Raw genomic sequence first — 18,232 nt, 5'->3', positions numbered from 1 at the left:
CTTCGTCATGTCTTTTATATCCTCCTTTATTCTACAGTGGTCGCTGAGCATCTCTCCCAGTCTGACTCTTCTCTGTATCTCATTGTTTTTATCTTCTACTTCCGCACTTTCTCTCTGCACCACTCTACCCCCTTTCTTGCTTTCCTTTCGTTTTCTTCCCCTCTTTCCCCGCCACTCCCCCTCATTATATTTCTCGCTCTCTCCCTCGATTTGGTCCATCTCTCCATTCTAGACAAGGAGGGACCAGGTTACATTTTTCCTTGCTATGTTCTGATGGATCTGTCTTATTAGTAGCTGCGTAGGCGTGAAGCAGGCCTGTCCATGCCACTGTGATAATGTGTCAGTGCAACATACACACACACACACACACGGCACTTCAGTCATTGGTGTGTGTATATGTGTGGTTAAGAAAATAGATGGTGAATTCTGCACAGGATAGAAGGAATCAGTGGTTTATAGAGGATGTGCACAGCAGAATACTTGCATTATTTTGTTCCTCAGTGTAATATTGCAGTGATTCACTCAAGGATATTCTTTGCTGTGATTATGCAAGGCACAGCGGAGTACCATCATCAGCACTGAAGTACCAACTTCATACTCAAAGTAAAGAATGTCCTCGTGGGTTATAGATATGGCTTTGTTTATATGTGTTCAAAGATGTTTAATGAAGATGTTGAACCAACTGTCTTGGGTACATTTTCATGTTTTCATGCTTTTTTAACTAAAACGTTTGGGCTAACTTGGGTAACACATCACAACTGCACTTGGGCCTTTTATAAAGTTCTCTTGGTTTTATTTTTAAACAGAATCTTAAGATCATTTCCCATGGTATGATTATCTTTGATTCATATAAGATACTTGGACCAAAAAAGTTATGTAAGCTTGTTTTTAAAAAGCCTAGTTTTATCTGTGATGTAGACTGTCAAACTCATATGAACTTAAAGTGCACTTGCTAAGTTTATGGCATAGTTACAGTATGTCCAAATTGGTGTATACATGTAAAATATTTGTATGCAGATGAGAGTTTATTAATAATGCACTAATTATCATTTGCATGGGTGACAATGCCTTCCAATAACTAAGTACGCAACTCCGTACTTAAAGCAATAGTTTGACATTTTATGAAATTCGTTTATCCGCTTTCATGCTGAGAGTTAGGTCACATCAATGCAACTCTCATGTCTCTGTGTCAAAAATGGAGCTGGAGCCAGAAGGCAATTAGCTTAGCTTAGCTTAAAGACTGGACGCAGGGGGAAACGGCTGGTGTGGCTCGAAAGTTCAATGATATGCCTACCAAAACCTCTAAAGCTCACTCATTAACAAGTATCTCATTTATTTTGTGAAAAACAACAATTTGTGGTTTTAGAGGTAGTTACATGCTGTAATAATTTCTTGGGGAAAACAGTCAGGCATATTGACACTCCGGTGTGTCACCATGAAGTTGCCAGGCAACCAGTGGAGTGGAAGTGCTGGGTGGACGAATAAACTGTTGTTCATCAAGACCACAAATTAATTTTTTTTATATTTCTGTTTGTGTCCAGATATAACAAACGAGATAGATATGTTGATTTGTGAGCTTTTGAGGTGCTAGTAGGCAGATTTTTTTTAACAGGCTAGCAGTCTCCCCCTGTTTCCAGTCCATAGTTAACGCACTTACATAAAAGTGGTATCGATATTCTCATCTAACTATCTGCAAGAAATCGAATAAGCATATTTCCCAAAATGTCAAAATATGTCTTGATGAAGTGTGATTGGAGTGGTATTTTTTAAATAAGACAGTTGGTATTGATTGGCTCCCCACATAGAGGATTTACTGATTTTTTTCTTAACATCTGTATTATTTGAGTCATCAGAGCGAGGATTATAAGCATGTCAGGGTCCAATATATTTTGGGCCTTTATTCAGTTAAATAAAAGTGAGATGGCTGGAGGCTAGGCTAGTTCTTTTAATCACAGCACATTAGTGCCAATAATCATTCAATCCAATGACCTTGTATGTGTTATGGCTATTGGGGTTTTAGTTTAATACTTCTAAGTGCCCTTCACTATCAAAAATATTTTTTCCCCCTTTCTGCAATCATCATCTTTGCTTGTGTCATTCTATTTATAATGGTGGAATGATAATTAGTTTTATGGGTTACATGTTTGGTTATAAATACGCATGAAATTCCTCTCAGCTAATTGCAATGTTCCAATCAAAACAATGATCATATAATTGTCATTTATGTATGTAGGAAGCTGGGATTATATACCCACCTTCTGTTATCTTTGAACCCTAATTATTGAATTACCATCACACCACTGCAAACAATACAAGAAAAACTGTTTCAGCTGCTGCCCCAGGCGCTATCCAAAATATCTCCTGGGCCGCTATTTAAGGCTTCTATGAGCCTGCATGAAGCACTCGAGGTTCTCACTGAGGCCAAAGCTCTTTTGTAAACTTTTATATTCAGCCAAGGACGGAGTCTTTGCTCAGCTGAACTGGTCTTTTTAAGCATCACCCTGCTTCACATTCATATACTTACACACACATTCATACCTTTTACTGTTGGCTGCTGAGCCTCTCAGCTGGAGCAGAGCTAACCTTTAGACTACTGCCACCCTTTCAACGCCACATACTGGCACACAAGTTGTGGAGTTCACTGAAGCTCATACTCTGGTATATATCTGTCACCTCCAGCTCCGGCTGCATCAGCCAGGCTTATTTTCGTTTTTTTGATGTCAACGTCAACTTTGATGGAGGCATCAGCTCACAGGCCATCAAAGCAGAGTTGAAACTCCATCTGAGAGCATTATTAGCAGCAGGGTGCGGTGTGTATGTGTGTGTATGGAGGCCGGCGTCAGCGGGCCTGCTCACCGGGGGTTATCGCGGATTAAAGTGGCTAAAGTGTCAGGACTTTACAGCTCCAAGGAGTACCTTATCAGCTCTTATTTTGGCAGCAGGAGAGATGGAATAACTTCCTTGGCTGCTGCTGTCTGGGTCTCAGTATCTGTCTGCATCTGAAGTATGTCTAAGTCTATTCGCACCATGTATGTCTGTCTTTCTTCTTGTCATCAGCTCTAGAGTCGTGGAAAACCTGGAAATTCGTATCATGGAAACTAGTATAATTTAAAGGTTGTGTTTTCCGTGACAAATGTCAATTTTAGTTGTTCCTAAATGTGTTCCTAATCCTAATAAAGAAATTTACCCAGACGTTTTAATTTCCCGTTCAACTTCGTTGCACAGCATGATATAAATCTTTCATCTCCTGTTTGTCATGAATTAGCCTGGATTTCAAGACCAATTTTAGAGCAAAATCTTATTTTTCTCATTAATTTTCATATTGTTTAATCTATCCATGGTAAATGTTGCCTTTTTAAAGACTGATTCAACTTGCATGTATTTGGGGAATAAAACTCTTTACAACTTAAAACTTTTTTTAGTCAACTTTTGTCAACCTTTCCCTCTATAAATGGACATAAACAAAATTCCTGGCTGTCACTTGGCATGCCTCTGTTACATTTGTTTATCTTAACTCTTCCTCCATGTTATTACCCTCTGTCTCTGTTCATGTTCTCCAGGAGGTTTTTCTGGTCTCTCCCCTTGTTTTTTTTTTTTTTTTTCTGACCCTTCCCCTGCTCATTGATATGGGATCTGGTGATTTAAGGGACGCTCCGCCAGCAATATGATGAGTGCACACATGGTGCTTCGCTAGGGGTGCAGCATGGCAATGCTGTGGTTGACTGTTGCCATAGCAGCAATGTGGAATTAATTATAGATGGAAGTGTGGTTGGGCAAAGAGTGTCTCTCATTGTCTCCCATTTTGAGTATTCAAAACACAGTCAGTAGATTTAAACTTGATTAATTTAGCTGCTTGGTTTTCTGATAATCTTACATTGGTTAATAAATACGCTTTCCCCCCAATATCACAAAACCTTAAATAATAAATGGTTATTTGCCTTCTTTCTTTACTGCTAGCCATCTTTCCAAAGTAATAAAACAAAACGTCTTCAGACATTTCTAAAGCCGGCTTATTGCTTATTTACATGACATACACTCAGTGGCCACTTTATTCAGCAATCCAATACAACTGTTCTGTCATACAGTTTGTGCACACGATGCCTATGATTTTCTGTTTCTTTATTTACATTGTTATAGAGTTGTTAATTCAATTATATGTTTTAGCATTGAGTTCATAGTTAGCGATGATGTTGTACTGGACTGCATTATGTTCAGAGGAGTTTCTTTTCTGCCTCCCTCACGTATGTAATTGGGTATCTCAGTATAATGTAGTTCAGTACAACACCACCACCTTAAACTATGACCTCAGTAATAAACATTTAATTGAATTTACACATTTCCAACAATGTAATCAAAAACTGAACATTATAAACTTCATAAAGGTAGAATTTATGGCCGAGCTGTTGTATTAAATTGCATTAGATTGTACAGGTGTACCTAATAAAGTGCCTGCATGTTATTTTTTTAACCCATACATAAATAGAAATGTGAAAATGACTGAATGAATTTGTAATTTTACGGGGAGTCATGTTTTTTTAACTATTTCTCGACAAACAACTTTATTCATCCACGCTTTACTTCAGAGTTTCCAGCTATACAATAGCATGGATTGGGTTCTTTTTATAGGGGTCTTCGTACTGGCAAAACAATTGACAAGAAAAACTAACAAGCAAAAAAGAAAGTCATCAATGAAGGACAATCAAAGCACAAGACAATTTAGCACCATCAACAACATGGAGGAGGATCACATTGAATGATTTGTTCAGACAGAAGTGTCAGGGAAACAAATTTAAAGTGGAAAATAGAGATGCAGTTGGTGGATTTTTTTTGGAGACCCGTTATTGCAAGTAATATTCCTTTGAAATGATGACATGGGCGGTTCTTACCAACATATTTAGAAGAAAGTTTTTAGTTTTGTCTTGACATAAAATTAGGGGGAAATTGGGTTTAACAATGTGTCACTGCTATAATAATATAGCAGATTGAAGACAGAGTTCCTTTTTTTTTTCTCAGATAATTTATTGTAACATTTATGAATACTTTGGTCTTCAGAATTCAAGCTGTATGGTGAGAGTTTGGCTGTATTTAAATGTCAGCCGTGTCTGTGTGGGCTGCCAACGCTGTTGATTTTTGACGTTTTTTGTTGCAGCTGTATGTGTGTTTCATGTGCAGCTGTGGTTGTGGGAGTTTGCCAAGTGTTGAAGTGTCTTAAGTGACTTTTTCTTGTTTTCTTGTGAGAGGTATCATTAAAATACAGGTAAAGTTTTGTGGTAAAATGTCAGAATCCTTCTGACAATTACTTTTCCTGTGTGATTAAATCTCCTTTATGGCCTCTTTGTTCACAACATGGCAGCTTTTCCTCCCACAGACATAAAAAGAGGAGGCGAACTGCTTTCCTACTGATGAGCAGCCAATAAATGCCCTCCAACCCATACTGTAGTATCACTCTTGACTCATGGCCACTATTGTTGAGTGAGATAAATATGCAATATTCTTTAGATCTGGGTTCCTGCACTGTCATACTCTAACTGGGCTGCTAAGTGCCCATCTTAAGTGTTGGTCCTTGAGTATTATTTGCTTCCTTTTTTTCTTCTCTGCACAGTAATTTGTTCACATCCGAGATGGAGAAGAACAATGTACATTCTTACACTCTTAGCAAAGCCAGAAGGAAAATGGCATGTTTACATTCACTGAAAGATTTCACAGAAGCTGAACAATGGGTTTGTACTATTTGTGTTTGAGTCATCATTAGTGATATTTGGTCCCATTTTTCGATGTATTTTTTTTAATGACGGGCTGTGAGTATGAGGCTTGCGCAGTTTATTTTTGAGCTTCTAGCTTTTGAAGTCACTTCAAAGGATTGTCTCTGGGTTGGGGGTGAAACAACAGCCCAGTGCATTTTGGGTAGATTGGTAGTTGATTTCTCTGAAGTGATTGCCAGATTAGGTTCCGTCCTACATCACTTCATTTCAGTGGTCAAAATTCATCCTTCAGTGAAGTGTTATTAAAAGGGTACTCCAGTGATTCAGTATTGCACTTCAATAAAGTTGGGGGACTCACAAGAGACTGATTAATAAAAAAAAAAGTCAAAATTGAAGCAGCCTAGGCTGAGATATCATGACTTTTAGTCTCTAGTATAGGTCATGCTTTAAAAACACACATCCTACACCTCCAGTTTGCATTATAAACTGGGGGTGTGGGGTTGTAATGAAAGATGTTAATGAGTTGCATTATGGCAATTGTCAGATCCAAGGTTTTTGGAGCTTGACCTATACAAGAGACTAAAAGTCAGGATATCGGCCTCTGCTGCTTTGATTTCATTCATTTTTTATTAATCTGTCTCTTACGGTACACAGACGTCAAGGTTTGGTACATCCCGAACCCAAATTGTTCCCAAACAACTGATTTAAAGGACGCAGGCGGGTCTTCCAGCTCCGCCGTTTCATTGTTGCGCTAATGGCGTATGGCTAAAAGTTTCTGGGCGGAACTTGTGAACTTTATTTCTGCATTAAGTGCATCAATCTACATACCGTGTAGTCTGCGTGCGGCAGTGTGCACCGGACCGTGACCCCCATACCAGGATTTTTTCTGCACAAATACACGAACCGTTACAGCCCTAGTCTCTTGCGAGTCCTCCATCTGTATTGAAGTGCAATACTAAATTACTGGAGTACCCTTTTAATAACAGTTCACTGAAGGATGACAACTCATTAGCATATTTCATTACACCCCCTTCAAACCCCACACCTCCAGTTTGCATTACAAACTGGACGTGTGGGGTTAGGAATTATAAGTCTCAAGCCCAAACTGAGGTAACCCCGATGAAATCATCCTAGTTAATTTAACAAATTTGGAAAGCTCCTTCAGAGTCACAGAAGATATAAGAAGCATTTCAGCATATTTGATGAAGTTGATGTACTTGCATGATTCTTGCAATTTTTGGGTTGTATCCACATGGTTGAATGCACTTATTGTAAGTTGCTTTGGATAAAAGCGTCAGCTAAATAAATGTAATGTAATGTAAAAGATATAATACAAAAGTTTTCACAAGCTGGGTAGTACAGTACTCCTTGTGATGAGTAAACTGAACTTCAAGTGTAAAATCAGTGGTGTGCCCTTTTAAATTTAAAAGGTGTGAGGCGCTGACAGTGGCTTTGTAGGTGCAACAGAACTATACAGTAGCACTTTCTAAAGAAAGAAGTGGTGTCATTTGTTTGTTTGCAAATACCTCTCAGTTCTGAGCTGAGAGTTAGGGATCCAGAGGTGTCTTATTCCGGAATAACAGTTGCATATCTGAGTATTCAAGATGTTGTTGATTTGTAATCAGAACAACCAGTGACACTGCATGCCAAAATGTTTTTATTATGTATGACATGTAGACATACAGTAGATTAAAACATCATGCAATCAGTTTAAATTGGGCTTAACTTGTGTGGTTGTGCTAATAGCCTAAAGGTTAGAATTGTTGGATTGAAACAGGATGTTTGAATAACAAGACCAACTGGGAAAATCTTGGCAGGGAAATAAAGTGAATAAAGCTTTTGCCCCCTCAGCTACTACAATCTGCGTGCCCTTGAGCAAACCACTTAAATCAAAGGTGCTTCACTGTAACTGCTTAGTAGGCAACAGTATTTGGAAACTCCCAGAGAGCCCGTGTATGATTTTTAAACTTACTGTATGTTGTTTTATTGAATTATGTCTTACAGTTTAACAGCAAGCTGGGGAATTGTTACTGGAAATTGAATGTCTCTTCTGGAAATTGAATGTACAAAATAAGCAGATGAACAGTAACTCATTGTTGATTCCCCGTGTTGGGGCATATGTTACTACATGGACTTTACTTAGCCCTAACAGTACATGTGGACTGAACTGATAAGAAATTAAATTGATATTGTTATCTGTACGGTAGGGTAGACTAAAAAATATAAATGTAATGGCAGTCAACTTAGGTTAGGATGTTAAATGTTTTTTTATAAAAAAACCTGTTATCAAATTTTTACACAGCACACAAACAGTTTCAAATCCTCTCCCAGCCCATATACAAAGAATAAATAACATTTAAAGAAGTGTGTCTACATATATCGTGTAGACAGGAAGAAACACTACGAAATAAGCAAGATTTACTTTGACAGGTCTAAACAAGTTTCACTCCTATAACATTTGTTATATTGCTGTGGGCAACATGCCCATTTGTCCCAAATACGTCTGCCAAAACTTTAAGAAATTGATGTCCAGTGCATTTTTAAAGTGACGGACACACACCATAAATCAGACAACAGTCATATGAAATATCAGATTAAAAGTTTGTGCTGTATTTTTTACACAGTACAAATATATAAAATCATCATAAATCAATAGTGAGATTAACACTCTGCTCTTCTTTCATAATAAAAGCACTCTACGGAACAGCTAGAACATTGACACCATAGTGATGCCGCTGCAGCACAACATGTTTAGTGGAGTGTGACAGTCTCCTTTCATGTGGTCTCTCTAGAATTACTCAGTCTCTTCATCTTTTTCCTGTTTCCTCTTTTTCTCTTCTCTTCGTCCTCTCAATTAAATTAGTTCAGTTCGATTCAAAGAGGTTTGTTGACTTGGTGAGAATCCCTAAGCTGCCTGAACAGTTTTAAAACCAGCAAGTTTAGCTTTCTCTATTTGTCTGTCATTGTCTCTCGTGTTTCTTTCTTTCTCTCAGACCCTTTCTGTTTCAGTCTTTGGCCATCCCTGACGGCAGTCTTTTACCTCTCTGTCTGCTGCAGAGAAGTAAACAGATTACCACCGATGACCTCGTCCTCTTTGGGCATTTGAAGTAAATAAGTGGGTTGTGTTCCCTTGGACCTCCAGGATCTTTATTACATATGGATTAATTCACAGAAAAGAGAGGTCATACCTTTCTCCAGACCTCCTGAGTGAGAGCTAACCTAAACTCAAAGGCCAAATTGCAATCCTCAAGACTGAGTCTCAGGAGCTCCTCCCTGATGTGTTTTATCTTGAGTGAAGTAGGCTGAACTCCTATAGAAAGTCAGGTAACAGACTCCCAGTAGAATCTGTGTCCTTTATGGCAGATAGAAGAATTGAGCCTCGTATACTTCACTGCAGAGAATGTTCTAATGTATCTGGTTTTTGAATATTTCTGTGAAGAAATCAAAGCCTCTGTCCTTTACTTCATCTCACTTTCTAGCTCTGTCTCTATTACCTCTCTCTGCTGATTTCTTCTCTCTTTCAACAAGGTCAGAAACACTCTTGTTCTCTTACTCTTCAGTCACTTTTACCTTTCAACAACTTCTTTGCAAGTGGTGACATATCAAAAAGCTAAATAAAATGACAAAATTGCACAAAATCCCCCAGAAGTCACACATAAAGAAATTTTTTTTGGTAGACATGAAAAGCAAAGAATAGTGTTGTTATTGTTGGCTGTTGAGTGGTTCAGTTTTATTGCACAAAAAGCAAAGTGCCTGTCCATGTTTTCGTCTTTGAGACTGTAAATTATAACCAACATTAGCTCTTAATCAAAGAACAATGACTTTCCCTGATACCAATCATTTTTTAAAATCAGTTCTATTTAAAATATTTCCAATGAATACATTATTTTGACTTTGACTTTGATGAAAATGCATCTAATTTACATTTTTATAGTTCCTGACCTTTTCGAAAGTTTGCATGAAATTCTCTTGACAGCGGAATGAAAACACAGCTAATGTCTCTCTCTCTCTCAACCCACCCACACCACATTCAACAGATTAACTTTATGCATCTGTAGATAGAAGTTGGTAATGTACTGAAATTGGTGGCTGTATTGGTGTGTTACAGTGGAGCCTGTAATATGAGTGCATTCAGCTGGTTGATTTGTATGAGAAAAAGAGAGCAACACAGGGAGGATGGCAGCAACAGAAATCCAAAATCTTCTTTACAAGATAAAAAGTGAGACAAAGATAAAGAAAGAGAATGGGAAAGGAGACCAATATTTTGATTTATTCCAGAAATATATGTAAATCAGACAGCATAATTTGTTCACTAAAAGAGCAGTTTTCAGTTGTAGCGAAGCCTCCAAGACACACAAATGTGTGTTTACAGAAAATAAAAATGTATGGATTTATTGGAAAAAGATAGAGGGGTGTGTGTCAGAGAGAAATATAGTACTAGGTAATTAAGTTGGATTCTTGGATGAAAGACTGCATTACACTGCCAGTGTTTTCCCTTTTGAAACTAATCAGACAGATTTACACACATACTCCGCCTGGTGTCAGCCTGTTGACAATAAAACATCCAGCGTGGAACGTCTCATCTGTCTCACCACAGTAAGACAGCAGCAATAACGGGGCCATCAAGCAGGCAGTCACGTTTTGTTGGGATTTGTAGGTGTGTGTGTAGTGTTTTTTTTTTAAACCTGCGCTACATGTTAAGCTTTAGATACAATATTTAGATGTCATTCACAGTAAACAGGTATCAGAGCAGCATATTCTTCATTGTTCTTTAGTCTTTGTTTAGATCCTCATTAGCTTCCACAAAGTTGTTGCTAGTCTTCCAGGGTTACACTAAAAAAATCAAAATGAACAGCAATTCAAAATCCACAAAGCATAAATCAAACAAGCAAAGGGCAGAGCATACCAAAGGTAAAGCTTAAGAAAATAGATCAACTGATTTTGAAAATTAAAAAGACAAACAATAAAAATTATACATTGAAAGCAAGAACAAACTGTCAAAAAAACAATGCATTAAAATAAAAAGTCTCAGACAACAAAACAGTAACTGAAGCAAAAGTAGAACTTTGTGAGATGCATCTGTCTCTGTTTCAGTAACTTTTTGAAAGATCTACTAATTAATTGTATTTATGTTATATTGGTGTCTACCATATTCCGAGGCAGAAGAAGCTCTATAGATTTTTATCCTACAATTTGTTTGTGGACATGACACAACCAGGTGACCTGTGCTCACTTAATGTCTCATATTATATAAGACAAAAAAATGTATACAGTACTGGTCCTTAAAGACTTACCCAATATTGGAGAGGCATTTAAACACTCACAAAAGGGAACACCAGACCTTTATTAGAGACAGACGACTACTCGAGACAGGATTTTGGGATGGTTTGTGGAACCATTGCTGGATTAACATGTGGGGTAATATTGCAGGGCCTTTTAGGGTGAAGTTACAGTGTACCATCAATAAAGAGCGAAACATTTTAAGAGAGTGCCACTGTCTAATCTATTGATGCAGTTCATTAATTCTATTGGCTAAACAGATGATGACAACTATGAAAACTGTGAATTCCCAAAAAATTCAGCTGGTCTGAAAATGTTTTTCTGTCAAAACTGTCAAATCTGACGGACAGACAAACCATCATCAGCCCTGTAGAAAAAACACTCACTCCTCCACGAAAAACACTTTAAAAGAAATGGAGACTGAGAGACTTGTCAGTTGAGTGTGGCTACACTCATACATGTAATTTCAGTTGATAGTGTTGACATGCTTTGATGTTATATTATACAAATGGAATTCTGGTCTTTGTCTAGTGATATATCATCTCGATCTGTGTATGACTGAAGCTCATTGGCAGGTGAATGGCAATGTATATTCAAGTATGAGAACTAGTCAAAGTCCCAGATTACTGTCCATTTCCCAGTGTTAGGCCAGACAGTATAAACAGTGCATATACCCAAACAAATGGACTTTAAAAAAAATATATATATATACAATGTTTTTATAAGAAATTTTCTTATACATACAAGTGTGCATACGTATACAGCAACAAACAAACAAATGGGTGCCTTGTCAACCAAAGCGCAATGCTGAGGCACAAATGAACAAAAGTCACAAAGAACAACTTCTCAGACATAAAGCCATCTTTTTTACATACATAAATCCTAAGAGCATGTTACAATTAAAGTATTTCATAATACTAATTTCATAGTAATTATTTTCACAAAATTGAGCTCAGAATAACCATATTATGAGGTTTCCATTAGGGAGTACTCATCCCTCATCTTCATCATCATCTGATAGAACCATACTTTTCACAAAAGCAGTAAATGGTCCCCAAACCTTTTCAAACATATCTTGTTTCCCTTTTCGTATATACGTCACTCTTTCTAAAGGAAAAGTTATTAGCATTTGCCTAACCCAATAACACTTGGTCAGTTAGTCTTTTTCCAAAACATTGTGATCAATCTTTGTCATGCAGGAAACGCATATTTATCATTATTTGTTCACTTTTGGCATACTTGTGGTCTTTTGGGTATAGTCCTAAAATAAAAAACCCAGGGTCCATTGGAATATCTTTTATGATAATCTTTTCTATTGCTTTTTTAACCTCCTCCCAAAAAAGATTTTATCTTACTGCATTGCCAGACACAATGAAATAGTTTTCCTTTCATCTATGTGTATTGTTATGCACCTATCTGGGATTTTGCTATTATAGTATTTAATTTTATTGGAGTGATATATATTCTCATTATCCATTCATACTGTAACAATCTTAGTCGAGTATTAATTGATTGAGTATGGGCTTTAGTACATGCTGAGTCCCAGTTCTCTAATAATATATCTGTTTCTAGGTCTTAACTCCACGCATTCGGTTTGTAATCAGAGTTCTCAGATGAATTAGACAGTAATAGATTGTATAACTCTGATATAGCTTGCTTGAACTATCCTTAGACACCGTCTGGTTCTAATAAAGCGTCTGAGCTGAAGGTATTTAAAAAAAAGTATTTTCTATCTATGTTGTACTTGTGCCGAGTTTCTTCAAATGACATCATGTTGTCTGTATTAGGTAAATACAAATCCTGAATTTTTTCTAATCCTTTTGATGCCCATGCTTTAAATCCTATAAATAACTTTCTAAGTTTCTGAAAAAATCTGGTGGAGGCAGTGGGATATTCTGAAATAAATACAGTATTTTAGGGAGTGTATTCATTTTTAGGATGTTAATTCTGCCAATCAAGGACAGAGGGAGGGACATCCATCTATTAATTGATTTAATTATTTCCTGCATTAAAGGTTCATAGTTGGTTTTAACAATCATAGCTAACTTTGGCACAATTTGTATTCCCAAAAATGTAAACTGATCTACGACTTTAAATTGGGAGGCTTCTCTAAGTGGATTCTCCCTTTCCATAGAACAGAGGACTTGGTGTTATTGAGTGCATATCCTGAGATATCACCAAACCCTTTTATTAACTCTAGCAAAGCAGGTATATTCTGTTGGGGTGCAAGATAAACAAAATAACATCATCTGCATATAACGAAAGCTTATGTTCTACCTGTCTAATTGTTATTCCAGCGTTTTCCTCATGTGTCTGTACCGCTATTGCGAATAGTTCAATTGCTAAAGTAAATAATAGCGGGAATAAAGGGCATCCCTGACGGCATCCTCTTCTGATTGTAATTGGTTTTGATGTGTTTCTGTTTGTTAATATTTCTGCCTTAGGATTTAAATATAGTAACTAAACCCATTTTAGGAATGTATTCCCATATCCAAATCATTCCAAGATATTAAAAAGATAAGGCTACTCCACCCTATCAAAAGCCTTTTCGGGCATCTAAGGATAGGAAGGCCTTATCTGAGGTGTCCTCCAAACTTTGAATGATATTAAGAACCCTCCTAACATGCCGGAATCCCTGTAGTCCCAAGATAAACCCCATTTTGATCCCTATGCAGTATGCTGGGTAGTGATTCTTGCAGCCGTCTTGCTAAAATTTTACACGGGATTTTGAGGTCTGAATTTAATAGACTTATTGGTCTCATATTTTCACAACTGTTGCTGGGTCTTCATGGTTTTGGCAGCATTATGATTAATGTTCCTGTCATCGATTTTCAGTAATTTTGTCTTGAATTTTTATGCAGGTCTATTGGGAGCCCATCTGGACCTGCTGTTTTACCAGATTTCATGCCCTCAATAGTTATGCCTATTTCCTCCTCTTTAAGTTCCGCCTTCAGCTTCTCTATGCACTCATCAGAGATAGTTGGAATATCCAATTTATCCAAGAATGTATTTTGTGCCTGCAGATCAGATTTAACTTGGGATTTATATAGATTCTCATAATGTTCTCTAAATTAAAGCCTCTAAAATAAATCTACTATTGTATGGTACAAATGGACATTTAATCCAATTATCAGAAACTAGTTATAACGCAACTCACATTAGGGGGGTTGCTCACTTTCTTGGTTGGTAACCCAACTTCTAACAAGAACTCAGTATTCCTGAGCTTTTATCCAACTTATCAGAAAAAATGGGGTTGATTATTGGTAACTTGCTGTTAAAGCTGTCACAACACACCAGACCTCAGTGATTTAAATGAAACTAAAATTGCCAAAGCAAAAAAAGTAAATCTGTAAAATACTGTCTTATTGGCTAACAAACATAAGCAATACTGTGTAGTTCTTGAAACTGTGGAGATGTGGTGATGGTAAGGATAACAATTGGTAATGACCTTAAAGACCTAATTCTGTAACTGTATCCTTGGCAACCAATAAAACATAGCCATCCAAAACATGTCTAAAAAATAAATAAGAGCATGATCTCCAGTGAGTGCTGCTTTCCCTCTTTGTGAAAATTGTGGTGAAACAAAAGCTTAATGAGCAGTGGTAAAGACTGTCAGACAAGAAGATCTGTTAATATTTTATTGTAGCAGGTTAGCAAATCTGTTTGAGGTGAAGTCTGTGGGGTATCGCTGTGAGCTGTGTAAATACATACAATGCATGTATGGGAAGCACCTGTTGAGAAGAAGTCTAAGATTAGCTGAGCATCTTAGACCTGTGTTTATAATCACATGTATGATTTAAAACCAGGTTCTTCAATGTCTTTAATTGTCATGTTTTTTTCTTCTTTTTCTTTTGCCATGATTCTTTATAGTAGAGCATGATTCATTAAACCATTGTACTGTATGTTTTCAGACAAGTCTGGGTGTCAGTGTAAAAATCACTTTGTTGTTAATGATCCCTGAATAGTTTGTTCTGTGCAGAGACTCATTCATTCACAGTCCTTTTATCATAGCTGATGTAGGTCTATAGCTCTGTTTGATCAGCCTGATCTAGAATGTTTTATTGTTGCCATATGAAGATTCAGTACTGAATTAGTTCATCACACTACGTTACTTACTGTGTTACTTTCTGCATAGATTACATTCTGCATATTGCTGCTTTCATGAGACAACTATGTAAATCCAATATTTGAAATATTTTAAGTTTTACTATTAATGGCTACATGGTACTCAATGGGTTGAAAAAGTTATGTATTCTTTTTGGTTTATGAAATCTTTTCATAAGCGGTTGGATAACCTTAAATTACATGGCGGTTAGTTTTAAAAAAGGTTGTTATGTACTAGATAATAAAAAGCATTTGGGAAAGGTTTTCACCCAACAATGACAACATGTGGAAAATCTGATTTGGATTGTTAGTAATCCAATTAAAAAAAAATTGAGCCCAGACTCTTGTCATATGTCAGCCATCATTCTATTTCCCTCTGTTTCCCCATATTTTCTGTTTCTCTCTCTTTGTGGCATAAAAGGCTTAATGCCACAAATGCTTCCATTTCCCATCATAAAACATAATACAGATTGCATCTAATACAAGTATTTATAAACACAAATCCTTTTTAAAGCATCAAAGTAATTAACTCCAGTTTGGTAGTTTTATTTGACAATGACATTATGTCTTCAGTCTCATATTTTTGCTTGTATTGTCTAGGTTACATTGGGATTAAGAACTGGTGCTAATGTATCTTCTTGAAATACACAGTTACATAACATAGTCTGCTGCTGTGTGCACTTTTTCTGCTCTGAATCTGGTTTGTAAGTCTATTTATCAGCCTCCTGTTGTGAAACGGTCATGTAAGGTAATAGGTCTGTGCTAACCTGAGGGTACAAAAAGAAAATAGATCTTGTATGCGCGTGCGCACACACACACACACACAAACACACACACACACACAGAATAGGGACTTTATTCATTGCCCTCCAAGGTGTGTGGGGTGGGGAGAGGGAGACAATTTAGCACATCCTGTCTTCAGGTCATTCAGCTGCCTCAGTGTCAGATGTTGGCTGTCTGGTTTACACACACACACACACACACACACACACACACACACACACACACACACACACACACACACAGGATCTGTACTTGGCTTTTAGCACCTCCAGAAAAATTCTCTATCCATATTCTTCCTCCTCGCACTTCATCCATCCTTCACTCCTCAATGTCTTATTTATTTTGCATACTTTACCTGAGTCTTTTAGAAATGTACCTGATGATGATGATGATAATAAGATGCAATTCACACATTATAATAACTAAAATGACAAGAAACCCTTTGTAAGGTGCCAGAAGGTCTGAGAGATTGACTGAGATTTCTCCAACAATAGAGATGCAGATGATCACATAAAAGGTTCAATGACCACAAGGGATCCCTCCCTGCCTCTCTTTCTCTCTTTCTCCCATATTCCTAGATAATAGACTGTCCAATAAAGTGGAATAAAGGCAGAACAATAGTCACCATACCCTCAGTGGTCATAGCCAGGACTGTAGTGCTGCATAACAGGCCTAGCCACCCAGCCCTTAAAAGAAAAAGTGTGAGACAATGTACTGACCAGTAAAAACTCTCCATAAACACCCCAGGGGATGTGTATTAACACTATATCTGAATTGAAAAAGGTGTGTTTACTCTTTCTGTGTGTGTGTTCTTGTCCAGGCCGCAGGGTGCTCGCATTATGTCCAAACACGCGGGTGAGCAGCTCTCCAGCACCACCGTCAGCGAGGCCTCCACTGCCATCACCTCCTCCACTGTGGACACCACCTCTGCCTCCAAGGTTAGCCTGTGTGTCTGTGTGTGTGTGGTTCAGTTTCATTTTGCTGTGGTTGTATCTTAATGTCGTCATAGCATGTTTAGGACAAACTTGTTTGGTGTGGATGCCCCGGTTGGGGAAAGATGCATCTAAACCAGTGGATGTGTGTCTGTCTGTGTGTGATTCTATGATTTATGTGTATATGTAAATGTGTGCATTTTGATAATTTACTGTTAAATCAGTGTCAACACAGTGCATTGTAGCACTGTACTGGGTTTACTTTGAAAGCACTGCATCCATCTTGCGAATCAATATTTGGTTTCAATTTGATTTACAAACAAACATAAAACAGAGAGTGTTGCTCTCTAGTTTCCCTTTTATACTTTCAGTTTATTCTGGTGTGTTTTTAAAAATTCTAAATTTTAATGAAATTAAATTCTAATGTATTATTTCATTAGGCAAAATGGACTTTGCTTTGACAATCACTTGTCAAAAGTCATATAAATTGTGTGGTTTTAAATTTTTTTCAGAGGTCTTCTTTTTCACTTCTTGCCTATAAATGTATCCACCCCTGGCCATTATGAAAATGACTGAAATCTTTAGATCTGTCTTTGATAGATCAGCTTCCTCCACCTGCCACAGTTCATTAGAAAAAAAGGAAAATCCTCCATCTCTGTTCCTCTTTTACTTTTTCTCTGGCCTTGTACTGTGTTTGTATATTTTGGGGATTTTTGGCTACATTCACATTGTAGGTCTTCATGCCGAATTCTAAAATGCTTTTCATGTCAGATTTGCGCACATCTACTCTAGAATACAACCCACACACATACCAATAACAACTGATAGTGATGGAAAGGCGTGTGAAGAGTAACAATAAAACAAGACACAATTAAATTTGTGTTGGAGCCTGTACTTTTCTTTTCCTCTTTTCCCTTTGTGTCTGGTTGTCCTTCAAGCTGTCATTGGCTCAGGCAATGTGCTGTTGCCGTCAAAAGTATGAAATTCATTGAAGCGATTCAGCATAAGCAATGCTGACGAATTCCAATTTGAGCTTTCAAATGCAGATCTCATGTAGGTTACATTCTTTGCGATCTGGTTTTGTGCACCATAAAGATGTCCAGATGTCCTTGGCTCACTCTTTCTCCCTGTCACCTTTCTTTCTTTCAGTCTATATCTTACACTCCCTTTTCACTCACTCGCACACACGCACATACACAGCTCCACAGTGGCGTGAAATCTCATCCTGCCCTATCAACAGGTGCCGTAGGACTAAGATTGAACATGTGTCGTCGGGTGCGGTACAGAGATGACAGGGCATCCATCACGACAGCCCGTCGCCATTTCCACACCCGTGTTTTCCTGGCATGCAGCCCTCCCAGGTGCTCTGGCTCATCACCCCTGCCATCGAACAGCAGGAAAATAGTGCACAAGCCTCATTCTGACAAGAAA

The 18,232-nt window shown here is 37.6% G+C and overlaps 1 protein-coding gene across 10 annotated transcripts in view; it reads left to right on the top strand.

Moving 5' to 3' along the window:
* The window catches only part of LOC122874587 (pleckstrin homology domain-containing family A member 7-like), a 134,352-nt gene that overhangs the window by 74,703 nt on the left and 41,417 nt on the right, over window positions 1–18,232 (top strand). For all 10 annotated transcript variants that reach the window (XM_044192641.1, XM_044192642.1, XM_044192639.1 and 7 more), the window contains one exon: window positions 16,690–16,807. In XM_044192641.1, coding sequence (XP_044048576.1) covers window positions 16,690–16,807 — 118 coding nt within the window. The remainder of the gene's footprint in view (window positions 1–16,689; window positions 16,808–18,232) is intronic.

The sequence above is a fragment of the Siniperca chuatsi genome, linkage group LG4 (genome assembly GCF_020085105.1).
Source record: "Siniperca chuatsi isolate FFG_IHB_CAS linkage group LG4, ASM2008510v1, whole genome shotgun sequence".
NCBI lineage: Eukaryota > Metazoa > Chordata > Actinopteri > Centrarchiformes > Sinipercidae > Siniperca > Siniperca chuatsi.
Note: the sequence above shows the minus strand (reverse complement) of the source record. Positions and strands in the feature narration are given on the sequence as shown.